Below are 15,104 nucleotides of genomic sequence, written 5' to 3'. Positions count from 1 at the left end.
CAGTTTCGTTCCTTTTTATGGCTGAGTAATATTCCATTGTATACATGTTTCACATCTTCTTTATCCATTCATCTGTTGATGGACACTTAGGTTGCTTCCATGTCCTGGCTATTGTAAATAGAGCTGCAATGAACATTTTGGTACATGACTCTTTTTGAATTATGGTTTTCTCAGGGTATATGCCCAGTAGTGGGATTGCTGGGTCATATGGTAGTTCTGTTTTTAGTTTTCTAAGGAACCTCCATACTGTCCTCCATAGTGGCTGTATCAATTTACATTCCCACCAACAGTGCAAGAGGGTTCCCTTTTCTCCATACCCTCCCCAACATTTACTGTTTGTAGATGTTTTGATGATGGCCATTCTGACTGGTGTGAGATGCTAGCACTTTCTATAATGATGGAAATGTGCTAGATCTGTGCTGTCCAATACAATAGTCACTAAACATATGTGGCTAATAACTTGAAATGTGGCTAGTGCAAGTGAAGAAATGTATTTTTAGTTTTATTTGACTTTAATTAATTTAAATTTAAGTAGCCACATATAGCTACCACGTTAGAAAGTACAATTTTAAACAAATTTTAGAATATGTGTCTGTGTATATGCACATATGTGTATGTATATACATATGTATATACATACACATATAGCCACGTGTATATATATACACAAATATACATCTGTATATAAATATACATATAATGTATATTCAGATAAGTCACAGAGGACAAGATAAGTTCTTTAAAAAATTCTTATCTGGAAGAAGCAATCAAAATTTTATTTCATATTTGTAATAATGTCTTAATATTCAGAGATTTTACTAAAAGCAGAATTAAAATGCTTTTGCTGGTATGTATTATCCAAGTGACGAACTATATTGGCAAACTGTGGAGTTGTTGTTGCCATGAGAAAAGCTTATTTACCTGTTTCCCAGACATTTTTGTCATCACTACTTTTGACTGTGTAGGCAGTTTAAAGAAAAGGAAATAATTTCACATTTGGAGCTTCTAAAACTGGTTCCATCAAATTCTACTAATAGAGAAATAACTCAAATCTCTGCCCATATCTCATTTAGGAAATTTCTGTCAGATATTGAGAACTCCTAATAATTGTAATATGTAAAGCTTTTAGATTTACTGATTTTAATCTTTCTGCTTTCACAAGTGTTCCATGTGTTTTCAAGTAAGAAGTGCCAAGTGGAGTTGTAATCCCATCTAAACCACAAGGCCTTGTAATAAGAAGCATCTCATGGATTCCAAACCTCAGTCCATTTACTTAAGTACCCTCCACAAGGTATGATTCCATTACAGGAATGGAAGGGATGAAGGGAAGGATGGGTTTGCCACATAGTTTTGTTTCGTTCTGTTTCTAGACTTAACATTAGGAAAAACTACTATTTCTATATAAAAAGAAAAGAAACAAAAAAAATCACTAACAACTACTAATATTTACTGTGGGACAGAATTCCATAGATGCAGGTCCATCTTTGGGCCCTAGTTAAAAATACTTCATTACTGAAGTAGACACTTTTCTCACTATAAAGCAGTTCTACTTCTCTGTTGGTCTTAAGGTTTTGATGCAAAGAAAAGCGTCATAGTGAGATTCCAGATTTCCCTAATATACCCAGTGCCATTTACACAGAGGCTTTTTACAAGAAGGAGACACAGGAAGGGAGAGAGGAGACAGGAAAAAATGAAGGGAATGGTTCTACTTTTTTAATATCTTTAAATTTTTAAAAAATATGTTGTATAATTAATATAACAAAAATAATTTCTTCACACCTTCCTGGTGATTAATGGATATATTTTATCTCAACATTTTACCATACTCCCTAAAATTAAGGATTAAATCCCCAGGAAGCATCTTGACCTCATTTACCAAAATGCTGATAAATAAGAACACACATTAGTCCCTGAACTTAGATTATCTCCTTGTCCAAGCCTAACTGGCTATTTAACTTTGATGAAAAACAGGCCTATGGGGAAATGAGAACTATCAGGCTTCTAGCCACTCACTTTTAAGGGTAGATAATTTTTTTTTTATCCTGTCATTCAAAGGTATGTTTCTGAGCATCACTGAAATCATTGTCTCAAGTTGGGGAATGTCTGTTTAAAAAAACAAAACTGGACCATCAGAAAAAATCAACACACTTGTGACTTAGGAGATAGATGAAATTCCTCCTTTGTAAAAGAGCATAGCTGGTTTTATCAAACAGTGTGGATACGATCATTTCAGCCTTCCATGAGAAGTAATTTATCTTTGCAGTAAGCTATGCATAACCTACAAAGTAAAATAACATTTCTGTGTATCAACTGTTAGCATCCTTATCTATAGGCATGAATGCACTCCCCATAAATGCACCCATGGGGAGGTTCCTGATCTTATTTTAAATGTTTAAGTAACAAGGCAAGTATCTCCAATGTTTTCTTCTGATTGATGGGAATAAATGGGCAACCACGCTATCTTTCATGGGAATCATCCAGAAAGACTAGAATGGCTCTCATCAAAAATTAAAGGCATCAGAGATATACTCAAGGCAGCATTTCAAATCTCTGCCTCAGTATTACTTTGAGCCTGTTCAGTGTTCAGAAAGTACCAGTGTCTTCAATCCTCTAAAATGATTTTTTGTCTTCTTGTTAGTGTACTTTTAAAGCCTCTCTAGGAGAATCTTCCTTTAAAATATCAAATGTTCAAATATGGTCCACCTGTATACCTCTTTGCTGCCCTGAGTTCAATTCTTTGTTGTTGCTTCAGTATCTTAAATAGAACATTGCTTGCTTCATTCTGTTCTCAGTTGTGAGGGAGTTCACTTAAGGTTAAATCAGCATTAATTTAGGCACAAATCAGATCTTCTTTTTTGTTCCATTTTTATTCTAATATTATCCTAGCATCTGTCCAATCAGTTTAACTTAAATCTAACAGTATTCAATTTTGCCTTTAATTCACACATTCTCTCCCTATATGCAATCCCCTTGTGACAAGGGATGGGTATAATCAGGACCCAAAGAATGAACCTACATCATACATATCAAGATCAGGCCTATGTTTGACATATGAGTCTACTGTGTTCTCCACATTTCAGAAGTTTAAATCAGTGCCTTAGGATATTTGAATGAGTTAGATAATATTATAATATCTCATACAGAGATAGATTTCAAAATGAGGATAGGAAACACATGTTGTCACGTTAAAAAGTTTGAGAAATTCTGATACCCCATTAAAAACTCTAATTTTCATCATACCAATATCATGGGTATTTTATCCTATAAAATAGGTGATGATTTTAGAGGCAAATGTAGTAAAGTGGCAAAAATCACCTGCTTGAAACTGGACTGTCTTCTAAATCCAGGCTGTGTCAATCGCTAGGTGAGTTATGTTAGGCAAGTTATATAACATCTCTGCACTTTGATTTACTCATCTGTAAACTGAGAAAATAATAGCACTTCATAGAATTACTGTGAGAATAAAATGGGTTAAAAGATGTCAACTACTTAGAACAGTGACTGGTACGTTGTATATTTTCAAAAATATTAATGAATTTTGCAGTTGTTATTTTATAGCCTTTTTTTTTTCTTTTTTTTTTGCGGTACGCAGGCCTCTCACTGTTGTGGCCTCTACCGTTGTGGAGCACAGGCTCCAGACGCGCAGGCTCAGCGGCCATGGTTCACGGGCCTAGCTGCTCCGCGGCATGTGGGATCTTCCCGGACCGGGACACGAACCCGTGTCCCCTGCATCGGCAGGCGGACTCTCAACCACTGCACCACCAGGGAAGCCCTAGCCTTCTTTCCTTGTTAGTTTCTCACTAACTTTTTGGGTTAGAGGCCCTGGAAACTTCCTTCTATCCTTTCTTCCCTCCATCCCTACCTTTTCTCCTCCTCCTCCTCATCCCCTCCACCCTCTTCTTCTCCTTCCTCTTCCCTCTTTTCTCTCTGTACCACCTCCTGACCCTTGGGAATTTTTTTTTTTAACTTACATCCAAAAACTTCAGATAATTAAGCTTACTAATCATTAAAGACTAATCAAATACAAAAGTAAATACAAACTTACTGTCGTAAGATCTGCATACTAAGCAGATCTGTGGATGAACTTATCACTTAAAATGTAAATGTCATCAACTGGTGTCAAAAAACTAATGACAACATAACTTCAGTTACTATTTGATCCATTTGATATATCTGTACCAGTACAACCAGCAGCTTTATCCTCAGGCCATCCTCTTCTCTGTGTCTCTCACTTATTTTTAATGAGAAAGGCAGTAAAAAGACAGTCCAGGGAAGACCTTCAAGATGGCAGAGGAGTAAAATGTGGAGATCAGCTTCCTCCCCACAAATACATCAGAAATACATCTACATGTGGAACAACTCCTACAGAACCCCTACTGAACGCTGGCAGAAGACCTCAGACTTCTCAAAAGCCAAGAAACTCCCCACATACCTGGGTAGGGCAAAAAAGAAAAGAAAAAAGAGAGACAAAAGAATAGGGACGGGACCTACACCAGTGGGAGGGAGCTGTGAAGGAGGAAAGGTTTCCACACACTAGGAGGTCCCTTCACTGCTGGAGACAGGGGCTGGGCGGGAGGGAAGCTTCGGAGCCATGGAGGAGAGTGCAGCAACAGAGGTGCAGAGGGCAAAGTAGAGAGATTCCCACACAGAGGATCGGTGCCGACCGGCACTCACCAGCCCGAAGGCTTGTCTGCTCACCTGTAGAGTCCATGCTCCACAACAAGAGAAACCACTGCAATGAGAAGCCCGTGCACCAAACGAAGAGTAGCCCCCGCTCTCCACAACTAGAGAAAGCCCGCATGCAGACAAAAATAAATAAATATATAAATAAAAAAGTAAAATACATACTGCAAATTATAATTGTAAGATGCCATCAAATGTAAGATGCAACTTTAGACATACCAAAATGTAAAAGAAACTTCTGTATTTTAGAATCAATGAAATATGTCATTAGTTATTAAGAAATATTTATTGACTATACTCAATATTTTGTAATAACCTATAATGGAAAAGAATCTGAAAAGGAATATATATGTAATATGTATATACGTATGTATGTATATATATATCTGAATCACTGTGCTGTACACCTGAAACTAACACGATGTTGTAAATCAACTATACTTCAATAAATAAAAATAAAGCAAGAAAAAATATTTATTGAGGACTTTCTATTATCTATAGTTCAGTATTAAGAACTATTAGATATATAAAAATACCTAACACAGTCCCTGACCTTGGGGGATTTCAAACCCAGTTAAAAAAGAAAACACACACGTGAAAAATTAAATAATGATATGAATTAACTAATGATATGAAAACCTCATACAAAATACATTACAAAAGCATATAACTCTGGTTGAAGTTTAATTTCTAAAAAGTAATTCTCCCTACCTTAAAAAGTAAAAGCTTTAGTTTTGGAAGTTAGTCAGAAAAGAGAGAATCAGAGTATATTTATATTCAAATGCCATAGGTGGTTGTTTTATTTTATCTTTGTGAAATGTTTACATTAATGTTGAACATTAGCAATCCTCTTCAAGTACTACTGGGCACATACTAATTATAGATATTAATTCTTACATATACCTCTACTGAACACATAATAAATACTGTAGTAAGAAACAAAGGTAAGAATTTGCAAGACTTTAGTTCAGAAAATTTCAAATGAATTGTTCAGTGGTCCACGTTCAATCATCAGTTTTCCTGTACTCTCTCACAAACTAATTAGGAAAAGAGATCAACAAAAACATCTTGCCCACATAGGAAGCAGCTACTCTATGTAAGATTCAACATAGTCATGGTTTACAATAAGCAGAGACTCAAACATTTATTAAGAATGCTAAAAAGTGCAAATTGCATCATCAAAATTTTATTATGAAATACAAGGGAGGGTGTCTAAACTTCTTTGTAATCAGTAAAAATTACTTCTAACCAAACTGTATTTTTTTTACCAACTGCTAATAAAACACTGTTTGGGGCTGACTTAAAATACCTACATTATGCTTGCCAAGTCACTTCTGATTATAATTTGGTTTCCAATATTACTGATACCAAAAAGAGGATACCCTAGATGACAGATATTTTTTTTAAAAAAACCTGGGAGCTAAAAATATATATTTCTCCTCCTACCATAAATCAATATCAGAATGACAATGTATTAAACTACAATGTTTCTCAGACTTCTCTGGTAAGAATCACCTGCAGTGTGAGTTTAAAATATAGATCCCCAGACCCCCTCTTCTGGAGAATATGATTCTCTGGGACAGGGAATTTGTATTTTGGCAAATTCCCCGGCTAATTATTGTCAGAGAATGTGTGGATAAAAACACTAAGGAAATACCTTTCCAGTACCTTGGTTATGTTTTTTAATATATTAATGTATTAAAAAAAAAGAAGCATTAACAGATATAAAAGCACTGGGATTTTGAGCACTTAAAACCAGTTGATTTGGAGGAGCACAAATCAGACATATCAAGAAAAAAAACCAGTATTTGTCATTTTCAAGATCCATTTATCTTCTATAGGTAAGAAACTATATGACAAACCTTTCTAAGTATTTAGCAATGTACTTCTCTGCTCTTTTATTTTATGTTTATTTATTTTCTTATTAGTCATCCATTTTATACACATCAGTGTATACATGTCAACCCCAATCTCCCAATTCATCACACCACGACCCCCACCCCTGCCGCTTTCCCCCTTTGGTGCCCATACGTTTGTTCTTTACATCTGTACCTCAATTTCTGCTCTGCAAACCTGTACCATTTTCTAGGTTCAACATATATGCGTTAATACACGATATTTGTTTTTCTCTTTCTGACTTACTTCACTCTGTATGATACTCTCTAGATCCATCCACGTCACTACAAATGACTCAACTTCATTCCTTTCCATGGCTGAGTAATATTCCATTGTATATATGTACCACTTCTTCTTTATCCATTCATCTCTCGATGGGCATTTAGGTTGCTTCCATGACCTGGCTATTGTAAATAGTGCTGCAATGAACATTGGGGTGCATGTGTCTTTTTGAATTATGGTTTTCTCAGGGTATATGTCCAGTAGTGGGATTGCTGGGTCATATGGTCATTCTATTTTTAGTTCTTTAAGGAACCTCCATACTGTTCTCCATAGTGGCTGTATCAATTTACATTCCCACCAACAGTGCAAGAGGGTTCCCTTTTCTCCACACACTCTCCAGCATTTGTTGTTTGTAGATTTTCTGATGATGCCCATTCTAACTGGTATGAGGTGATACTTCATGGTAGTTTTGATTTGCATTTCTCTAATAATTAGTGATGTTGAGCAGCTTTTCATGTGCTTCTTGGCCACCTGTATGTCTTCTGTGGTGAAATGTCTATTTAGGTCTTCTGCCCATTTTTGGATGGGGTTGTTTGTTTTTTTAATATTGAGCTGCATGAGCTGTTTATATATTTTGGAGATTAATCCTTCATCCGTTGATTAATTTGCAAATATTTTCTCCCATTCTGAGGGTGGTCTTTTCGTCTTGTTTATGGTTTCCTTTGCTGTGCAAAAGCTTTGAGCTTCATTAGGTCCCATTTATTTTTGTTTTTATTTCCATTACTCTAGGAGGTGGGTCAAAAAATACCTTGCTGTGATTTATGTCAGTGTGTTCTTCCTATGTTTTCCTCTAAGAGTTTTACACTGCCTGGTCTTACATTTAGGTCTCTAATCCATTTGGAGTTTATTTTTGTGTATGGTGTTAGGGGTGTTCTAATTTCATTCTTTTACAAGTAGCTGTCCAGTTTTCCCAGCACCAATTATTGAAAGACTGGCTTTTCTCCATTGTATATACTTGCCTCCTTTGTCATAGATTAGTTGACCATAGGTGCGTGCATTTATCTCTGGGCTTTCTATACTGTTCCATATATATTTCTGTTTTTGTGCCAGTACCATATTGTCTTGATTACTGTAGTTTTGTAGTATAGTCTGAAGTCAGGGAGTCTGATTCCTCCAGCACTGTTTTTTTCCCTCAAGACTGCTTTGGAGATTCAGGGTCTTTTGTGTCTCCATACAAATTGTAAGATTCTTTGTTCTAGTTCTCTGAAAAATGCCATTGGCAATTTGATAGGGATTGCACTGAATCTGTAGATTGCTTTGGGTAGTATAGTCATTTTCACAATATTGATTCTTCCAATCCAAGAACATGGCAGATCTCTCTGTCTGCTGGTATCATCTTTAATTTCTTTCATCAGTGTCTTAGAGTTTTCTGCATACAGGTCTTTTGTCTCCCTAGGTAGGTTTATTCCTAGGTATTTTATTCTTTTTGTTGCAATGGTAAATGGGAGTGCTTCCATAATTTCTCTTTCAGATTTTTCATCATTAGTGTATAGGAATGCAAGAGATTTCTGTGCATTAATTTTGTATCCTGCAACTTTACCAAATTCATTGATTAGCTCTAGTAGTTTTCTGGTGGCATCTTCAGGATTCTCTATGTATAGTATCATATCACCTGCAAACAGTGACAGCTTTACTTCTTCTTTTCCAATTTGTATTCCTTTTATTTCTTTTTTTTCTCTGATTGCCATGGCTAGGATTTCCAAGACTATGTTGAATAACAGTGGTAAGAGTGGACATCCTCATCTTGTTCCTGATCTTAGAGGAAATGCTTTCAGTTTTTCACCATTGACAATGATGTTTGCTGTGGGTTTGTCATATATGGCCTTTATTATGTTGAAGTAGATTCCTTCTAAGTCCACTTCCTGGAGTGTTTATCATAAATGGGTGTCGAATTTTGTCAAAAGCTTTTTCTGCATCTATTGAGATAATCATATGGTTTTTATTCTTCAATTTGTTAATATGAGGTATCACATTGATTGTTTTGTGTATATTGAAGAATCTTTGCATATCTGGGATAAATTCCACTTGATCATGGTGTATGATCCTTTTAATGTGTTGCTGGACTCTGTTTGCTAGTATTTTGTTGAGGATTTCTGCATCTATTTGTAGGCATCATATATATGGGTCTTGTTTTTGTATCCATTCAGCAAGCCTGTGTCTTTTGGTTGTAGCATTTAATCCATTCACGTTTAAGGTAATTATCTATATGTACGTTCCTATGACCATTTTCTTAATTGTTTTGGGTTTGTTTTTGTAGGTCCTTTTCTTCTCTTGTGTTTCCCACTTAGGGAAGTTCCTTTAGCATTTATTGTAGAGCTGGTTTGGTGGTGCTGAATTCTCTTAGCTTTTGATTTCTCCATCGAATCTGAATGAGGTCTCTGCTGGGTAGAGTAATCTTGGTTGTAGGTTCTTCCCTTTCATCACTTTAAGTATATCATGCCACTCCCTTCTGGCTTGTAGAGTTTCTGCTGAGAAATCAGCTCTTAATCTTATGGGAGTTCCCTTGTTATTTGTTGTTTGTCCCTTGCTGCTTCCAATAATTTTTCTTTGTCTTTCATTTTTGCCAACTTGATTACTATGTATCTCGGAGTGTTTCTCCTTGGGTTTATCCTGTGTGGGACTCTCTGCACTTCCTGGACGTGGGTGGCTATTTCCTTTCCCATGCTAGGGAAGTTTTCGACTATAATCTCTTCAAATATTTTCTCAGGTCCTTTTACTCTCTCTTCTCCTTCTGGGACCCCTATAATGTGAATGTTTTTGCATTTAATGTTTTCCCAGAGGTTTCTTAGGCTGTCTTCATTTCTTTTCATTCTTTTTTCTTTATTCTGTTCCCCAGCAGTGAATTCCACCATTCTGTCTTCCAGGTCACTTATCTGTTCTTCTGCCTCAGTTATTCTGCTACTGATTCCTTCTAGTGTAGTTTTCATTTCAGTTATTGTTTTGTTCATCTCTGTTTGTTCTTTAATTCTTCTAGATCTTTGTTAAACATTTCTTGCATCTTCTTGATCTTTGCCTCCATTTTTTTCACGAGGTCCTGGATCATCTTCACTATCATTACTCTGAATTCTTTTTCTGGAAGATTGCATATCTCCACTTCATTTAGTTGTTTTTCTGGGGTTTTATCTTCTTCCTTCATCTGGTACATAGCCCTCTGCCTTTTCATGTTGTCTATCTTTCTGTGAATGTAGTTTTTGTTCCACAGGCTGCAGGATTGTAGTTCTTCTTGCTTCTACTTTCTGCCCTCTGGTGGATGAGGCTGTCTAAGAGACTTGTGCAAGTTTCCTGATGGGAGGGACTGGTGGTGGGTAGAGCTGGCTGTTGCTCTGCTGGACAGAGCTCAGTAGAACTTTAATCTGCTTGTCTCATGATGGGTGGGGCTGGGTTCCCTCCCTGTTGGTTGTTTGGCCTGAGGTGACCCAACACTGGAGCCTACCCAGGCTCTTTGGTGGAGCTAGTGGTGGACTCTGGGGGGGGCTCACACCAAGAAGTACTTCCCAGAACTTTTGCTGCCAGTGTCCTTGTCCCTTGGTGAGCCACAGCTGCCCCCCGCCTCTGCAGGAGACCCTCCAACACTAGCAGGTAGGTCTGGTTCAGCCTCCTATGGGGTCACTGCTCCTTCCCCTGGGTCCTGATGTGCACACTACTTCATGTGTGCCCTCCAAGAGTGGAGTCTCTGTTTCCTCCAGTCTTGTTGAAGTCCTGCAATCAAATCCCGTTAGCCTTCAAAATCTGATTCTCTAGGAATTCCTCCTCCCGTTGCCGGACCCCCAGGTTGGGAAGCCTGATGTGTGACTCAGAACCTTCACACCAGCAGGTGGACTTCTGTGGTATAAGTGTTCTCCAGTTTGTTAGTCACCCACCCAGCAGTTATGGGATTTGATTTTATTGTGATAGCAACCCTCCTACTGTCTCATTGCGGCTTCTCCTTTGTCTTTGCATGTGGGGTATCTTTTTCAGTGATTTCCAGTGTCTTCCTATCAATGACTATTCAGCAGTTAGTTGTGATTCCAGTGTTTTTGAAAGAGGGAGTGAGAGCATGTCCTTCTACTCCGCCATCTTGAACCAACGTCCATTTCCTTGGTTATTTATCAGCACCTTCCAATTTTGTTTTTGGTTTGGGGAGTCCCTGATTTGAGGCTGATCACCTCTGCAGACTCTGGACTTCCTGCAAAGCTGAGGACTAGATCCAGGACTCTCCATGCTCATAACAACCCTTTTCAGGAAATTATTACTAACCTTATATAATGGGTGGGAAAATTAAGTCTCAGATTCACTTGGCCCATACCATGTATTTTGAGGGCACCCCCAAAAAAATACCTACATTATTTATCAGAAGAGAATACAATTTGATATCCCAGCAACAGTGAGGCCATAAGCCATCAAATATCATTTTAAAACAGGTTAAATGAGTAACTATATCTATTTGGACATAGGCAGTTCTGTATTGCTGGCATAGATTTAATTTGTGTTCTTTCAAAAAAGTAATTCTTGTTTTAAATGAAGAAGTTATGCATGGCAAGAATTTAAATTACCCTAACAAGTGCCAACATGAGTAAGATAAAGCATGCCAAAAGAGAGAGTCAGAGCTTACTATTAAACTAAAGAAAAAGACAACATTGTATATCAGATACAGCTGGCCCTCCATATCCCCGGATTTTGCTTACACGGTGGGTTGAATCTCTGGATGAAGAAACCACAGATACAGAGGGTCTGCTGTACCATGCCATTTCACATACAGGACTTGAGCATACATGGGAGGTCCTAGAACCAATAACCCCCACCCTCCCAGGATACAGAATTCAAAGGGCATTTTCTGTGAATTCTATGTATAATTCCTTGAACCAACTGTGGAGGAATCACGAAGAAATAAGAATTTGCCCTTATCCAATCTAATCTAATAGAAAAGGCAAGAAATTAACTCAAATAAATATAGAGTAAAATATAGCCAGCATTATAATAGAGTTACAAGCAAAATGTGACAATACACATCACTTCTGTTGCTGATGTCTTAGAAGCTTTACAGAAGATTTTTTTAAGAATGCCAGCTTGGAGAGAGAGGCATGGACATATATACACTACCAAACATAAGGTAGATAGCTACTGGGAAGCAGCCACATAGCACAGGGAGATCAGCTCAGTGCTTTGTGACCACGTGGAGGGGTGGGATAGGGAGGGTGGGAGGGAGGGAGACGCAAGAGGGAAGAGATATGGGAACATATGTATATGTATAACTGATTCACTTTGTTATAAAGCAGAAACTAACACACCATTGTAAAGCAATTATACTCCAATAAAGATAAAAATAAATAAATAAAAAGAATGCCAGCTTGAAGAAAGAATAGGAATTTAACAATTGAATTTGAGAGAATAAAACGTTCTAGGCTAAGGGAAAAGCATGGCGAAAGAGAGGAAGTCATGGAATGTATAGGGAATTGTGGGAAGTACTGCCAATTTGTGCCCATCAGGAGGTGCAGGCTATGGGAGACGAGAGAAGATGATCAACAGCAAGATTTGGAAGAACCTTGAAACCAATGCCCAAGGGCTGGCCTTTAGAAGGAAGTCTTAGGATATCCAAGTTTTGAGCACTTGTGCCTTAGAAAGATTAACTGGACAACAATGTGCAAGATGGACTGGATGGGAAATAGGCTGGAGGTGAACAGACCAGTTAGGAAGCTACTGCAATCATCTTAGCAAGAGGTACTGGAAGGAGAGTGTTCAAGTGTGAAAAACTTTCAGAGGGAGAAAATGATGGGATTAAATGTCAACCACCTGGGTGGGATGAATCTCACGTTTGCAGCCTGAGTAACCCAGAGCAGTGTTCCCCAACCGTCTTAGCACCAGGGACCGGTTTCATGGAAGACACGGGGGGGTGGGGGGAGATGGTTCAGGCAGTATGCAAGTGATGGGGAGTGATGGGGAGCAGCAGAGAAAGCTTCGCTCCTCACCCGCTGCTCACTTCCTGCTGTGCGGACTGGTTCCTAACAGGCCGCTATCAGTCTGCAGACTGTGGGGGGGTTGGGGACCCCTGACCCAGAGGATAGGCAGAGAGAGTATATAATCAGTGACGTGATATAAACCCTTGACATTCAACTGTGTATTATTAAGGGAGAAGAAAAGGTAGTGGTAAATTTTGGAATATGCAGGTTTATGGGATTTTGTTGTCTGAATAGAAGGTTGGAATAGAACACTATTCAAGATGAATTCCAGCTCTGTTTCACCTGACTGCCTTTGACCTTGTTCCATTGGCCTACTCGTCCATTCAAGAAATATTTAGTAAATGCTTACTGTGTGTGCAGAGACTGTACTAGACAACTGGGGCAAATCAGTGAACAAAATAGAAATGCATTCTTGCCTTCAAGGAACTTGCATTTCAGCAGGAACAATCACACAATAAATAACATACATAATTAAATAAATGAAGTATATCATGTGTTAGAAGTGAACAAAGGGCTATGAGGGAAAAAAGAGACGACGAAGAAAGATGAGGAGCAGTGATTGTAAGGCAAGGGTAGGGGAACAATCTATATTGAGAGATGTCACAAGTCACAGACTTTGAACTGTAGTTCAGAGTTTATCTAAGGATGCTGTTGGGACATTGCTCACTACATTTCCCTGTTTCCTCTTAATGAAAGCAAAGGAGAGATTCAGTAGGTTTCTATAGAGTTCTGACTTCTTACCACTATGAATCAGCTAACTGATCACATTTTCCTCTTGGCACTAGTGGCTAGAAAGCTAAAAGCTAAATCTCTTATCTGTGGTCTTCTTCTAAACCATGTATGGAGCCTCATAGCATTTTTTTGTACCTGTTTTCATCTTATTTTCTGAATATCATTTTCCTATTGCCTTGATTTCTTCACATACTTTTATCTTATTGTGTATTTTAATCAGCTAAAATCCAATTTAGATCTCCTGAGGTATAAATAAATACGCAAAAATAAACTGCTAAAATTACTTTTTTTTTTTTTTACAGTTTTGGCCTCTTTTGACACCAAAATGAGAGGTTTTAATTAACATTAAATCTGTTAAAATAATACATTTAAATAGTGACTGTATATGTAACCTCATGAGAGGTATATTTGTAACCTAGCAGGACCCTATGGGGCCTTCCCAGGACAGACTACCCCATGTGCTACACCTGTCTCTTACTTGTAGAAAAACTTTAGCCTCCTAGGCCTTCCCTGAGTGCCAAAGCATAAATTTAATCAGAGAAGTAAAAAAATATGGAAACAAAGGCAAACAGCCAAGCAAGACAAAATTATAATAGTTTAGTCAAGGACCTTTAGTTCCTCCTCAAGGGCTACAGATAATATTCTGAGCCATGTCCTCTGAGCTGCTGTGTAGGTACTGAAACCCCCACCAGGTGGTTAACAGTATGCTGCCCACAAACACCTTGACCCCACACCAGCTGGAACCAGAGGTTGATAATATCGACTCCTGATTACCTCGCCATCAACCAATCAGAAGAATGTCCATGAGCTGATCACATACCCCACAACCCTCTCCCTCACCCTGTCTTTAAAAAACCTCTCCCTGAAAGACACTGGGGAGTTCAGGTCTTTTGAGCACTAGCTGCCTGGACTCCTTGTTTGGTGCCCTGATATAAACACTGTACTTCCCTTCACCACAAGCTGGTGTCCACAGATTGGCTTTACTGCGTGCAGGCGAGTGGACCCAAGTTTGGTTTGATAACACATTTGCCTTCTGTACCAGTCACAGACATTTTGGGTACTTACATGAAATTCACACAGCCTGTGCCAGCAGGTGGAGCAATCCAGACGAAGCTGAGGTTGGTAGTGGGCAGATGACTCACATGAGAGGCCACCACACTGCACATAAACTGGTTACCAAACTGGTGGTCAGACATGATCCCTGACAAACAGAAAGGAAGGGAAGTTGTTATAAAAACAATAAAACACAGTCCTTATGATGGCATAATAATATTTTCTGGACATTTTTCTTTTATGTTAAGATTCAACATGCTGTTTGGCTTCCCCGTAAGTTATGCAATTTTTTACTTCCTATTGTCAGAAGGAAATGAATCGTTTAAAACATTATTGTTAAGGAGCAATCCACTAAATTATTGCTATAGTATTTGCTTCATTTTGATTTTGTTGACTGGTCTTTGCCCATCAACAAATACCACCAGGAACACGGTATAACAAGGTTGGATTTATTGGAAGTGATTGCAGCAATGGAGACCAAATACTATTGGGAACTTGGAGGTATCTCAGTATGAGGACGTT

The 15,104-nt window shown here is 38.2% G+C and overlaps 1 protein-coding gene across 1 annotated transcript in view; it reads right to left on the bottom strand.

The window, feature by feature from the left end:
- RELN (reelin) overlaps window positions 1-14,724 on the bottom strand; it is a 360,093-nt gene extending 345,369 nt beyond the window's left edge. The window contains exon 1 of the mRNA XM_024738082.1: window positions 14,595-14,724. Within this exon, the coding sequence (XP_024593850.1) occupies window positions 14,595-14,695 (101 nt within the window). The 5' untranslated portion in view covers window positions 14,696-14,724. The remainder of the gene's footprint in view (window positions 1-14,594) is intronic.
- Between the last annotated feature and the right edge of the window lie 380 nt (window positions 14,725-15,104).

The sequence above is a fragment of the Neophocaena asiaeorientalis genome, unplaced genomic scaffold (assembly GCF_003031525.2).
Source record: "Neophocaena asiaeorientalis asiaeorientalis breed wild unplaced genomic scaffold, Neophocaena_asiaeorientalis_V1.1 scaffold170, whole genome shotgun sequence".
NCBI lineage: Eukaryota > Metazoa > Chordata > Mammalia > Artiodactyla > Phocoenidae > Neophocaena > Neophocaena asiaeorientalis.
The sequence above is the reverse complement of the archived record's forward strand: the minus strand, read 5'-3'. Positions and strand labels throughout refer to the sequence as shown.